The following is an 11,375-nucleotide window of genomic DNA, read 5'->3' on the forward strand; positions in this document are numbered from 1 at the left end:
GAGGCTATCTCAATTTGATCCCTTAGTTTTCAAGTACTTATGCACCATAATCGCTGCTTATTAACGTATTTCGGTTTATTTTCAATAAAAATATATTCTGATTCGAAAATTTGTGTGAGACATTTTGTACAACATTTTCAGCACACAAAATATTTAATAGATCCTAGGCGTATGCCCGGGTCCAAAATCTAGTTTTATCTAAAACCAAATAAATCGGGGATTGGGACCGGACTGTGTTTTATTTTGCGCATGGTTCGGGATTTTAGAATTTCAAAAATCTAGAAAACTGAAATTGACAATATTTCGACCATATCATATTTTGATTTCAACTAATTTTCGAATCATCAATATTTCAAGCCTATGTTGTTTTTTTACTTTTTTTTTTAAACTGAAATATCCTGTCGAAACGTGAACATTGATTTTGCGTAAAAGGTAAATTTGACATACCTAAAAACTAAATAACTAATGGGGTGTTTTTTTTTTATGATTTCGATTCATTTATTTCGTAATAATTAAGATACATACGTATTAATGTATTATTATATGTAGAATTGTCAAGATTTTGAGTCATAAGAAAAAAAAAACAAAAAAACAAAATGCTACATTCTTTTAGCAGCATGACATTCACAAGGTCTCATACTCTCATGCAACTGCGAGCTCCCCAATAAGTTTTTCTTACTCTTGTTTTGTCTTCTCAGTGATACTAGCTCATGAATGAAAATGCCAATGGGCTATTGCTGGATATTCAACCATTCAAATTTTGTTGACAATAAGCAAACGTTTTCTTATAATTAACCTTGTTCTTATAGCATACCATTGGACCTCCATTTTCTCCTAGTGGACATAAGCTAGGCAAAAACAAATAGGCCCTAGGGCTGGCTGCTCACTTTTGTGACATTGAGAAACTGAGAGTTAAGAGTTAAAGATGTTTTTTGTTTTGTTTTTTTTTTCCCAATAATCGAGTTAAAGAGTTAGAGAGAGAAGTGTGGTGGCCAAATAACGTACACTAACGATATTTGTTATTATTTCAATCATTGTCTAATACAATAACGGAGTATGTATCACTATATTCGTAACCCTACAAGCAACCATCGTTGGGTACCAAAGGTTGCATACTGGCATTGCTCACTAGTGCAACATACTTTTCTTGCCCACTAAGCTGGCCTACTTCTATTGCCCACTAAGTTGGCTGACCTATTTTATTGCTCACTAAAATCGGGCCTATTTTTATTGCCCACTACGCTGGCCTACTTTTATTGCTCAATAAATTGGCCGACATATGTTGCCCTCTTGTGTAGCTAGCATAATCGGCCTACTCAGCTTAATATAACAGTTTTTTATCTAAACAGAAACCTCACTTATTGCTTACCTATAAATACCTCATTTCATTTCAACAAAGAACTACGCACATGAAGACTTGATTATGGAAAACACTCTGGATACGTAGGCAGCCACACGGTTCAGTCTCTCCTCCACCACAATCAACACCCCTTACGACTTCATTAGTGTGTTTAGGTGAATCATTGCCCAAACATAATTGGCGCCATCTGCGGTACTTATCAATGGGCTCTCTTCTAAGTTTTTTCTTCAAGGTCCATTAATGGCGACAACTACAAGATCCTAAGTAAACAACCAAGCAAGAACACAACAGTCCGATGGAAACAACTTAGCAAAATCTTGAAGATCCAGGCAATCAAGTTCCACAATACCAAAAACCTTCACCTTTGCAGCTTTAGATACCACGAAAGCCCACGATCTACACATCCACGGAAGTGCTGCATCAAAGGCCCATAAAACAAAGAAACTTAACGACAACTTGCAAAAGCAACTAAACAAAGGGAGGCTAATACAACTATCAACATTGGTGAAAACGTAAGAGAATTTTCACAAGTGCTCCAAGATGTTATCGGATCTCACACCCTTACGAAGAACACGAAGTCAACCATGGCAAAAAGCGGAATGAAAAAGTTAAACAAACATTCAAATTTCAACTATCACGGTCAAAATATATCTACTACTTTCAAGTTCCATCAACGTTTGTTACTTTCGATACCAAACAAGCAGGCAAACAAGAGTTCATCAGTCTAACACAACAACTTCGCTAGATCAAGAGACTCTATAAGCCAAAAAGCTTAATATTAATTTGCATCCTCTACCGCCTTCATTAATGGCCACCACAATGCAGATCTAGACTTTTATAGTCTAAAGTTTCAATTTTTACTCTTTATTTTTCTTCATTTAAGTTTTGTTACTATTTATTTTTGTCCTTAGGCTTCAACAATGGAAAACATAACCCGACCAAATCCCTAAATGTGCATTTTATTACCTTTTCAATGCTTTAAATATGCCTTTCTTATGCTCAATGAACGGACAACTTATAACTTTTGATACCGTTTTGCAAGATCTGAGCCATTTAGGACTTATATTCTTGAAACGTGCATTTTTGCATTAAAAGGATTGCTATTGACATTGCTTGGAAAGATTCCAGCTTAAGAGCAAAAGTGTCGAAAATTCCAAGTCAACTGTCAAAGTCAAACTCTGAAAGACTCAATTCAAAGCCAAAAGCTGAAAACTCAAGGACTTAAAGCCAAATCAAGAATTCAATTAGATGGGTTTAATTCAAAAGCCGACAAAGCTTAATCTTATCCTTAAGAAGGGGCAAATATATAATTGGTGTCCTATATAAACCAAAGAGATGTAGAGAATTAGTTATCCAATGCTTTAGGGTCCAAACCATTTGGTTTGTTAGGAGTAGTGTAACCTAAATTTATATTTAAGTCATTTAATTAAAAGTCTTTTTATTTTATTTTATTTGCTTTATTTCAATTTCCATTGTTGTCTTTAAGTTATTATTTCAAGTTCAATCAAGTTTTCATTCTCTACAAGTTCTTTTCTTCAATGTGTTCATCCAACTAAACCAAGCAACTTGTATTCAATCAATGAGTACAACTTGTTCTCTACAAGTCATTAGTTCATTGCCTTTCATTCATATTTTAAATCTTGTTTTCATTTTCATGTTTTAAACCACATCTATTTAACTAGTGTTTCCCACCATTTAAATATCAAGAACAAGAGTAAGAAAGATTAGAAAGACTAGAAAGTGATTTTTCAACCATCAATCCATTCCTCCTTATCATAGATTCTGTTACAGCCCTTTTTCTACTACAAGCACTAACCCCTAGCTCTCAGACACTTGTTACAGTTCTCTTCTCTTTCCTCTCACTATTCTCTCTCTTCAGACACTATTCTCTCCACTTTTCTGATGGCTCTCCCTTTTCCTTTCTTCCCTTCACTTTCTCTTTATATGCTTTCCTTCTTTCATCCGGGCCCTCCACCTGTCCCTCCATCTCGCGGTCTCCTTCTCTACGCGTGTAGGGTTTCCGTACTGCGACCACGTGACTTAGCGCCGATCCAGTACGCCGCGGCAGACTATCTTTCGTTACCTCGGGCGCACCCTCTCTTTGATCCTTTGGGCCCCCAATACTACCACTACAGATGCCCCCTCTCGAGTCCGCGACCATTTGGTGATCGGGGAGTCGAGAGTCCCTGATGTCACATTTCCCTCCGCGGTTCCCCAAGATTCTTTTTCCTCGCTGGACTCACGAGTCCCATCGTAATTATAACCTGCGTCCCCTCGTTTCTTGCGCATCCACGCGTCAATCCCTGATTGATCGCTTTTAGTGTCGCCTCGATTTCAGTCCCTTCCAATTACTCTTTTGCCCCTTCCTCTTATAAAAAGCCCGCTCGATTCTTTCCTTCTTCCATTTAGTCTTTCATTTTCCTCCTAATTGCTCTCCCTTTTCTCTACTCTTCCCCTTGGTTAACTGCTCTGGTCACGCGCGCGGCTGCTCTTCCTGTTTTCTTTTGTGGAGGGTTTTGTTCCTGCTGCTCCTCCCTTCCCTCAGGTTGGTCCCCTTTCCTCCTTAATCCATTATTTGCTATATTGCGTGTTTCTCTCTTGAATTTGAGACTATTTGGCTTCTTCTCTCTCCAACTGGTCTTGTCTGTTTAACTTCTTCCCTGACCTCGATGTCGGCTTCCAGATCCGACACCTCATCCTCCTCCCTGTCCCGTGGTGTCGCCTCCCCCCCCCACCAGATCGGGGGCTCCTTCCACCTCACGGGCGCCCTTTGCCCTTCCTCAGCCCCAACCCCGCAGCCGCCGACCTAATCTCGGTGTCATCAAAGCTTCTACGGCATACCCGCAGACGTCATATTGGAGCATGTCCCTGCCCTAACCTACTACCCTCATCTAGTTCCCTATAAGCCGGGCTGTCTAGTTGCCACGGTGGGGCAGATTGTGGCCGACCTCCGTTTGCCCCTCACCCGTCTTGACGTCGAAGTATGCAATCACTTCAACATCCCTCCTTGCCGAGGCATCGGCAATTTCTGGAAGGTTATGTATGCTGCGAACCACTACAACCGGTCAGAAGTCCCCAAAATAACAGTTTGCGACATGACTGCTCATTTTTACATAAAAAAGAGCACCAAGGATGTCAGCGTGGGATACCATTCTTTCTGTGTTCGACTTAGGAAGCAACATTTTATACTTCGTGTCACCTCCTCGGACAAGTTGTGGCACCATTACCCCCTTTACATCTCTGGGAACTTCCTCTCCGCGGATCTTCCTCTCGACTTGAGCCTTAATCATCTGGCCTTTCTCCCCAGCGGTGAGTCTGCCTCTCTACTAATCCCTTGGTGTAGGTCTTCTTTGCTCCCCCTTCTGACTTGACCATTTTCTTTTTCAGGTTGGCGTCCGGACTTGAAGTCGCAGCCCTACGAGAATTTCTTTTCCACCACATTCAGGAAGATTCGCGACCTGGGACAGGCCCAGTCTGTGGTACTAGGAATTGATCCCGTCACTGCCACTCCCCTCCTCTTCGATCCCCAGCTGAAGTTCATTGGAAAATATTGTTCCCCTTTTTTACCCCCCCGCCCCAAAAGAGAGAAAGCCCTGGATTCACCCCTCCAAGAAGAAGAACCACACCACAAAAGCTTCCCCCCGCCACCGACCAAATCGCCGTCCCCCTCAGTCATCCTCCGCTTCCCCACCTCATTCCGCTGACCCACACCCTTACCGGTCCCTGACCACTTGGGAAGACCAATACTCTTCCCCTCATTCGCTCTCCACTTCTTCTCCTCATCCCAACATGAAACCCACAAAGCATGAAGCTTTTCAACAGCGACTCGGATGATGAGGATGTCGCCGTTGTCATCCCTACCGCTGCTGCCCCATCCTCTTCTCCTCCGGCTTCCAAGTGTGCGCGGACTTCGACATCTGAAGAAGACCCCGCCCATTAGTCCGCGGACCAGCCTGCTGCTCCCCCTCGTGCTGAGCAGCGGCCTGGGAAGGAAGTGGCCCCCCGCTCTGAAAGAGGGGGCACTGAGCCCATTCCTACTTTCTGCCCCACCTTCAAGGTTCGGAACCGCACTCTCAACATTCGCGATTCGGCCTTGGACAACGCCGCCGTGGCCTCCTCTCTGTTCTATGGGTCTCATCTCCCCAGGGACATGGCCTATGCTGATGGGGGAACGTTTGACTCTCACCGGACCTCCTTTTACACTGGCTGGGAGAAGGTACTCTCTCTCTTGTACTGGGTGCTTTTCCTTTCCCCTCCTTTGAATGCTCTAACCTCTGTTATTTCTTTTCAGATGAGCTTGGACATCTCTTACATGATCCGAGGCCTTTTTGGTGCAAGGGCCCGGATCGACCAGCTGGACGGCGACGTTGCCCGCCTGGAGCAAAAGAATGAGGCTGCGGAGATGGAGAAGCTCAGGGCCCAAGACGAGCTGAAGACTGCTGAGGCCGCCCACCTCGCCTATATGGATAAGGTTAATGACCGCCTGAGTAATCAGCGGAAAACCCTCTTGGCTCAGCATACCGCCGCCCTGGCCTCCCTCTCTGAGAAGCACCAGGCTGAAATGGCGGTGCTCAATAAGCAGCACGACACCGACATGGATGAGCTCCAGGATCACTTCCGTGCCCAGGCCGACAAGAGAGTGGCCAAAAAGATTAAGGAGGAGCACGAGCGGCTTATCAAAGAAGGGCGACTTCTCCCTGACGCCCCGACCGCGGTCCCCCCTTCAGAGGTGGCGGCGCCACTTTCGGAATCTATTTCAGCGGTCGATGATGCCGCTGTCATAGTGGCCGGGGTGATTGATGCTGCTGCGGATGCCACCCTCGAGGAAGCCGCCGAGTCAGTGATCCATGAAAATGTTTAAGTGTGTTCTGCTTGAAATGGCCTGTTTTGTGCCCTGGCCAGGCTTCTTTGTTACTATTTGTAGTGTTTCTGATACCTTTCGTTTTATTTTTACTCTCTCCGGTTGAGGATAACTGATTATGGATATACCAAATATTTTGTCTTTGTAAATTCCAAGTGTCCTTGTCGGTATCCGATATTTGCATGACTTTAGTGGTAATGATCCTCCATCATCGTCTTCACCCGTTTGGTCGGGAGCCCCGCTCCCTCTGCCCCCTGTTCAGGTCGGGACCACGCCCTTGACCTATACTCATGTCGGACCCCTTGTCCGTGGGCAGAGGAAGCCTCTTCGCTTCCCCTTGCCGGCATCTCATATCGTGTCCGGGGCGACTCCTCTCGCCCCGGCTCGCCTGAGATCTCGCACCCGTCGTGGACACTCTTTTTGCCCCGACTGAGTTTTAGACTTCTCGTCCTCGGAAGGCTCTCCCCTTCCGTTCCCTCTACTCTGAAGGCAGTAAAAATTCACGCGACATTAACCATCTCAAAAGTGCTAAAGTTTTATATATGTACAACTAGCTCATGTGGTTTACAGCCACTCCCCATTACATTTACTCATAAATTTTTTAACAGCCTTACATTCCACGGTTTTTCAACAGCTCTCCCTTCCAAGGTTCGCAACCTGTAGGTGCCTGACCCTCCCACCTCAATCACCACATAAGGCCCCTCCCATGTTGGACCCAGCTTTCCCTCGCTCACCTTCTTGGTGTTGGGGGTTACTCGCCGCAGTACCAGGTCTCCCACCTTAAAGCTCCTAGGCTTCACCCTCTTGTTGTACTGCCGTTGGAGGCGGCGATGGTACTCTTCTAGTCGGATGCGCGCGGTGTCTCTTCTTTCTTCAGCTAGATTCATATCTCTGGCTAGGATGCCCCAGTTTGATCCATCCTCGATGGCTGAGGTTCTAGTAGTAGCTGCCACCAGTTCCGTTGGTATCACGGCCTCAACACCATATGCTAAAGAGAAAGGGGTCTCCTTGGTAGTGGTCCGCGGCGTCGTTCGATATTCCCATAGTACGTGGTTGAGCTCGTCGGCCCAGGACCCTTTCTTGCTTTCCAACTTTCTCTTGAGATTGTTTAGTATGGTCTTGTTGGAGGACTCCGCCTGCCCATTGCCCTCGGGGTTGTACGGGGCCGAGAACCCCTGCTTCACATGATAGGCCTGCAGAAAGCTCTTAACTCTCGATCCCGTGAACTGCGCTCCATTATCTGCAACGATAGCATACGGCAACCCGAAACGGCAAATGATATTCTCCCACAAGAACTTAATTACTTGGGCTTCCTTTACCACTTGCAGGGGCACGACTTCAATCCACTTTGTAAAGTAGTCTGTCGCGACCAACAGGAACCTCCTCTTACCTCGGGCCATTGGCAGCGACCCTACTATGTCGAGGGCCCACATTGCAAATGGCCACGGACTCGACACATAGTGCAGCGGCTCGGCTGGGGCCCATATCAGTTGAGAGAATCTTTGACATTTCTCACATTTCCTGGAGAACTCTACAACATCTCTTTTCATGTGCGGCCAAAAGTAACCTTGTGTTAACAACCGGTTATCCATTGTCGGCCCACAATGACTCCCACGATCTCGCCGTGAAAGCTCATTTGAGCACCTCTTGAGCCAGCTTCGGCCCCAAACATTTCAACAGAGGCCCGTTGAAGTTCCTTCTATATAATTCTCCCGAATCGGTGTGTGTACCTCGAGGCGCTACTCCATCTCCGCCTTTCTTTAGGGTCTTTCACCTCGACCCCAAGAAACTTTTGAACGGACCCATCCATCCATCATCACCTTCCGTCGTGATCATTACCTCTAACTTTTCCTCGGTACTCGGCCTGCTCAATTTCCTTACCTCAATTGTCCTTTCCTCAGATCCTAGAATGGCGGCGGCCACGTAAGCCAGAGCATCGGCATGGCGGTTCTCCCCACGGTTCAGATGGATGAATCGGATTTGGTTGAACTTCGAGGCCCAAGCCCGCAGGACCCCCAAATACCTTGCCATTCTAGGACACCGAGCCGCGAATCCTCCATTCGCCTGGCATACCACCAAATTGGATTCGGAGTATACGGTGAGTTCTCTCACGCCCAATTCTACCGCCATTCTCATGCCCGCGATCACAGCTTCATACTCCGCCTCGTTATTTGATGCTGCAAAGCCCAATTTCATCGTCTGCTCTAACCTATTGTTCTCCGGAGTGACCAGTACCACGCCTATTCCGCTGCCAGCATCCGTTGCTAAGCCATCAGCAAACACCCTCCAACCATTCCTTGCATCCCAGGGGTTCAGACAATCCAGTTCCTCCTCTCTCTCGGGCTCCAAAACCATCTCCTCCCCCCATGTAGGATCCTCTGCAGGGAACTCCGCCAAGAATTCCGCCACTGCCTGAGCCTTCTCCGCTGTCCTGACTTGATACTGAATCTCATATGAACTAAGCATCACGGCCCATTTCAGCATCCTCCCTGATTTTTCAGCCCTCAGAGCCTGCTTGAGGGGCAGGTTAGTCACCACGATTACTGCATGGGCTTCGAAATAGGGCTTCGCCAGTTTGGGGCACCAACACCAAGGCTAGGCGTTCTTCTCTTTCCGGTACCCTAGTCTCTGCGTCTAATAAGGTTTTGCTCGAAGTACACCGGTCTTTCTATTTTATCTACTACCCGAGCGAGGATCGAGAAATCAAGCGTGATCTGTGACCCCAAGTACAAAAAATAGTTTTTTCCCCACTTCGGCGGCGACAAAGAATCGGTGTCTCCTCTAAATAACTCTTAAGCCCCCGGAATGCCTCTTCGCACTCCACTGTCCATTTGAAATCTGTGGTGTTCCTCAACAGTCGATACAGTGGCCTACATTTGTCGGATGACTTTGAGATAAACCTGTTGAGAGCCGCGACTCTACCTGCCAACCGCTTCACCTCTTTCACTGTCTGCGGCGACGACATCTCCACCAGCGATCTTATCTGTTCGGGGTTTGCCTCTATTCCCCGCTGCGTCACGATGTACCCCAGAAATTTCCCTGTGGTGACTCCAAATGTGCATTTCTCTGGGTTAAGTTTCAGGTTGTGGACCCGCAGTATCTGGAACGTCTCCCTCAACCCCCCCAGGTGCTCTAATTCTGACATGCTTTTTTCCACCATATCATCGATGTATATCTCAATGCCCCGTCGGATCTTGCCCTCAAACATTTTCTCTCCCAACCGCTGGAACGTAGCCCCTGCATTTTTCAACCCGAATGGCATCCTCGTATAGCAGTATGTGCCTCCTTCCACCACAAATGATGTCTTTTCCTGATCAGGACCATACATCGCGACCTGGTTGTACTCCATGGACGCATCCATAAACGAGAATATTCTGAAGCCCGCCGTCCTGTCTACCAATTCGTCCACTCGCGACATAGGATAACTATCTTTCGGACACTCCAGGTTTACATCCGTGAAGTCGACACACATTCACACCTTCCCATTTTTCTTTGGGACCGTGACTATATTGGACAGCCACTCCGTGAACTCCACCTCTCTTATGATCCCGGCATTCTTTAGCCTGGCAACCTCTTCCCGGATTCCTTCCGCGTATTTAGACCTCATTCCCTTCATCTTCTGTCTCACCGGCTTCGCGTCCTCCCTCATATGTAGGCGATGACATGCGAATCCCGGATCCAAGCCCGTAACATCCTCTATTCCCCATGCGAACACGTCCTTGTTCTCCACCAAACATTGCACCAACTTAGCCTTCCACTCGCTCGTCAGCCTCGATCCAATCGACGTCAACTTCCCCTCTCCGCCCTCTCCCAGATCCACTACTTCTGTTTCATCTTAAGTCTTCGGAACCATCGCGGCCTCTTCCGCCCCCTCTACGGCCCCGCACTGTAATTGCTATGCCGACCTCTTCCTCGGATTCGCCGATCCACCCCCCGGTTCATGGGACATCCTCTTAATTGTGTTCTGGTGGCTGTTCTTGGAGGCCACCTGATCTCCGCGGATCTCGTATGTTCCCATAGGGGTAGGGAAGCGTATGACCTGATAATAAGTCGAGGGCACCTCTCTCATCTCATGTATCCATCTCCTCCCTAGGATCGCGTTGTACTGGGATTGGGAGTCCACCACCATAAATCTCGAGAACACCGTCACCGGACCCGTTGTCACTGGCAGCAAAAGTTCACCCATAGGCTTCGTGACGCTCCCATTGAACCCATACAAACTGGTCCGCGGGGGCCTTAGCTGCCCCGGGTCCATCCCCATCTCCTCAAGAGCTCCCTTAAACAACAAATCCATGGCGCTGCCACAGTCAATCAGGACTCTTTTGACCACATAATTACCCATTGCTACCGTGATGACTAGCGCATCTTCATGCGGGGTATCCACGGTTCGGAGATCTGCATTGGAGAATGTAATCCCCTCTTCCCCTTTCCTTAGCTCCGTGCCGTAACTCCGCCCTCGGCGGTACTCATTAACTTGTTGAATGCTCGCTGTCCTCCTGACCTTATCCCGGTGGTCATTGTGACTCAGTGCTTCCCCACTGAAGATAACGTTTATGGTTCCCAATATTCTTCCCAAATTGGGCACCGGCTCCCTATTCTGTGGTTCCGCTACGAACTCCCTCATCACTCCCTTCTCCACTAATCTCTGAACCAACCATTTTAAAGCATAGCAGTCATTTGTTCCGTGATTGTGCACCTGGTGATATTCGCACTAGGGCTTATTAGGCATTTCGGCAGGAAACGTTCGCGGACCTTCATATCCCGGCACATTCTTTATCAATGGCAGTATCTCACTCAACGGTCTCGCCAGGGGAACTTGTTCCACTTCGCGGTATGGCTTTCTCTCCCTCTGCTCCATGCGTGCCATTTCTCTCCCCCTCTCCAGCCGCGGTGTCTTACCGCGATGCCTTTCCCCACCTCTGTCTTCTCCCTCTGTCTTCCTGCGCTCCCTTCCTTTTTCTACCGCTGTAACTGCCTTAGCTCCCCTCTTTGAGTCTTTCTGCATAGTGTCCTCGTATCTGATATACTTCTCTACACGCGGATAGAGCTCGTGCAACGTCGCAATCTCATTCTTTGCCACAGACTGATGTACCGCCATACCTGGTCGCAGCCCCCTCTCGAACGCTATTACCGCCGTCCTCTCATCCAGATTTT

The 11,375-nt window shown here is 47.4% G+C and overlaps 2 protein-coding genes across 2 annotated transcripts; both read right to left on the reverse strand.

The window, feature by feature from the left end:
- Positions 1-7,991: 7,991 nt before the first annotated feature.
- On the reverse strand, positions 7,992-9,693 carry LOC147476233 (uncharacterized). The gene is made up of 2 exons (XM_086585662.1): positions 9,313-9,693; positions 7,992-8,732 (listed from the first exon to the last, which is right to left on the reverse strand). The coding sequence occupies exons 1-2, from the start codon at positions 9,691-9,693 to the stop codon at positions 7,992-7,994; spliced, it is 1,122 nt and encodes a 373-aa protein (XP_086441788.1).
- A 423-nt stretch (positions 9,694-10,116) lies between these two features.
- LOC147476234 (uncharacterized) lies at positions 10,117-10,845 on the reverse strand. The gene has a single exon (XM_086585663.1). It carries the CDS (start codon positions 10,843-10,845, stop codon positions 10,117-10,119), a length of 729 nt encoding a protein of 242 aa, XP_086441789.1.
- Positions 10,846-11,375: the final 530 nt, after the last annotated feature.

The sequence above is a fragment of the Coptis chinensis genome, chromosome 9 (assembly GCF_015680905.1).
Source record: "Coptis chinensis isolate HL-2020 chromosome 9, ASM1568090v1, whole genome shotgun sequence".
Lineage (NCBI taxonomy): Eukaryota > Viridiplantae > Streptophyta > Magnoliopsida > Ranunculales > Ranunculaceae > Coptis > Coptis chinensis.

Coding starts and splice junctions, on each gene's coding strand:
- LOC147476233 (XM_086585662.1), bottom strand. CDS start 9,693: ATGTGTGTCGACTTCACGGATGTAAACCTGGAGTGTCCGAAAGATAGT. Junction 8,733..9,312: donor AGACGTTCCAGATACTGCGG/GTCCACAACCTG, acceptor CCCCTCAAGCAG/GCTCTGAGGGCTGAAAAATC.
- LOC147476234 (XM_086585663.1), bottom strand. CDS start 10,845: ATGAGGGAGTTCGTAGCGGAACCACAGAATAGGGAGCCGGTGCCCAAT.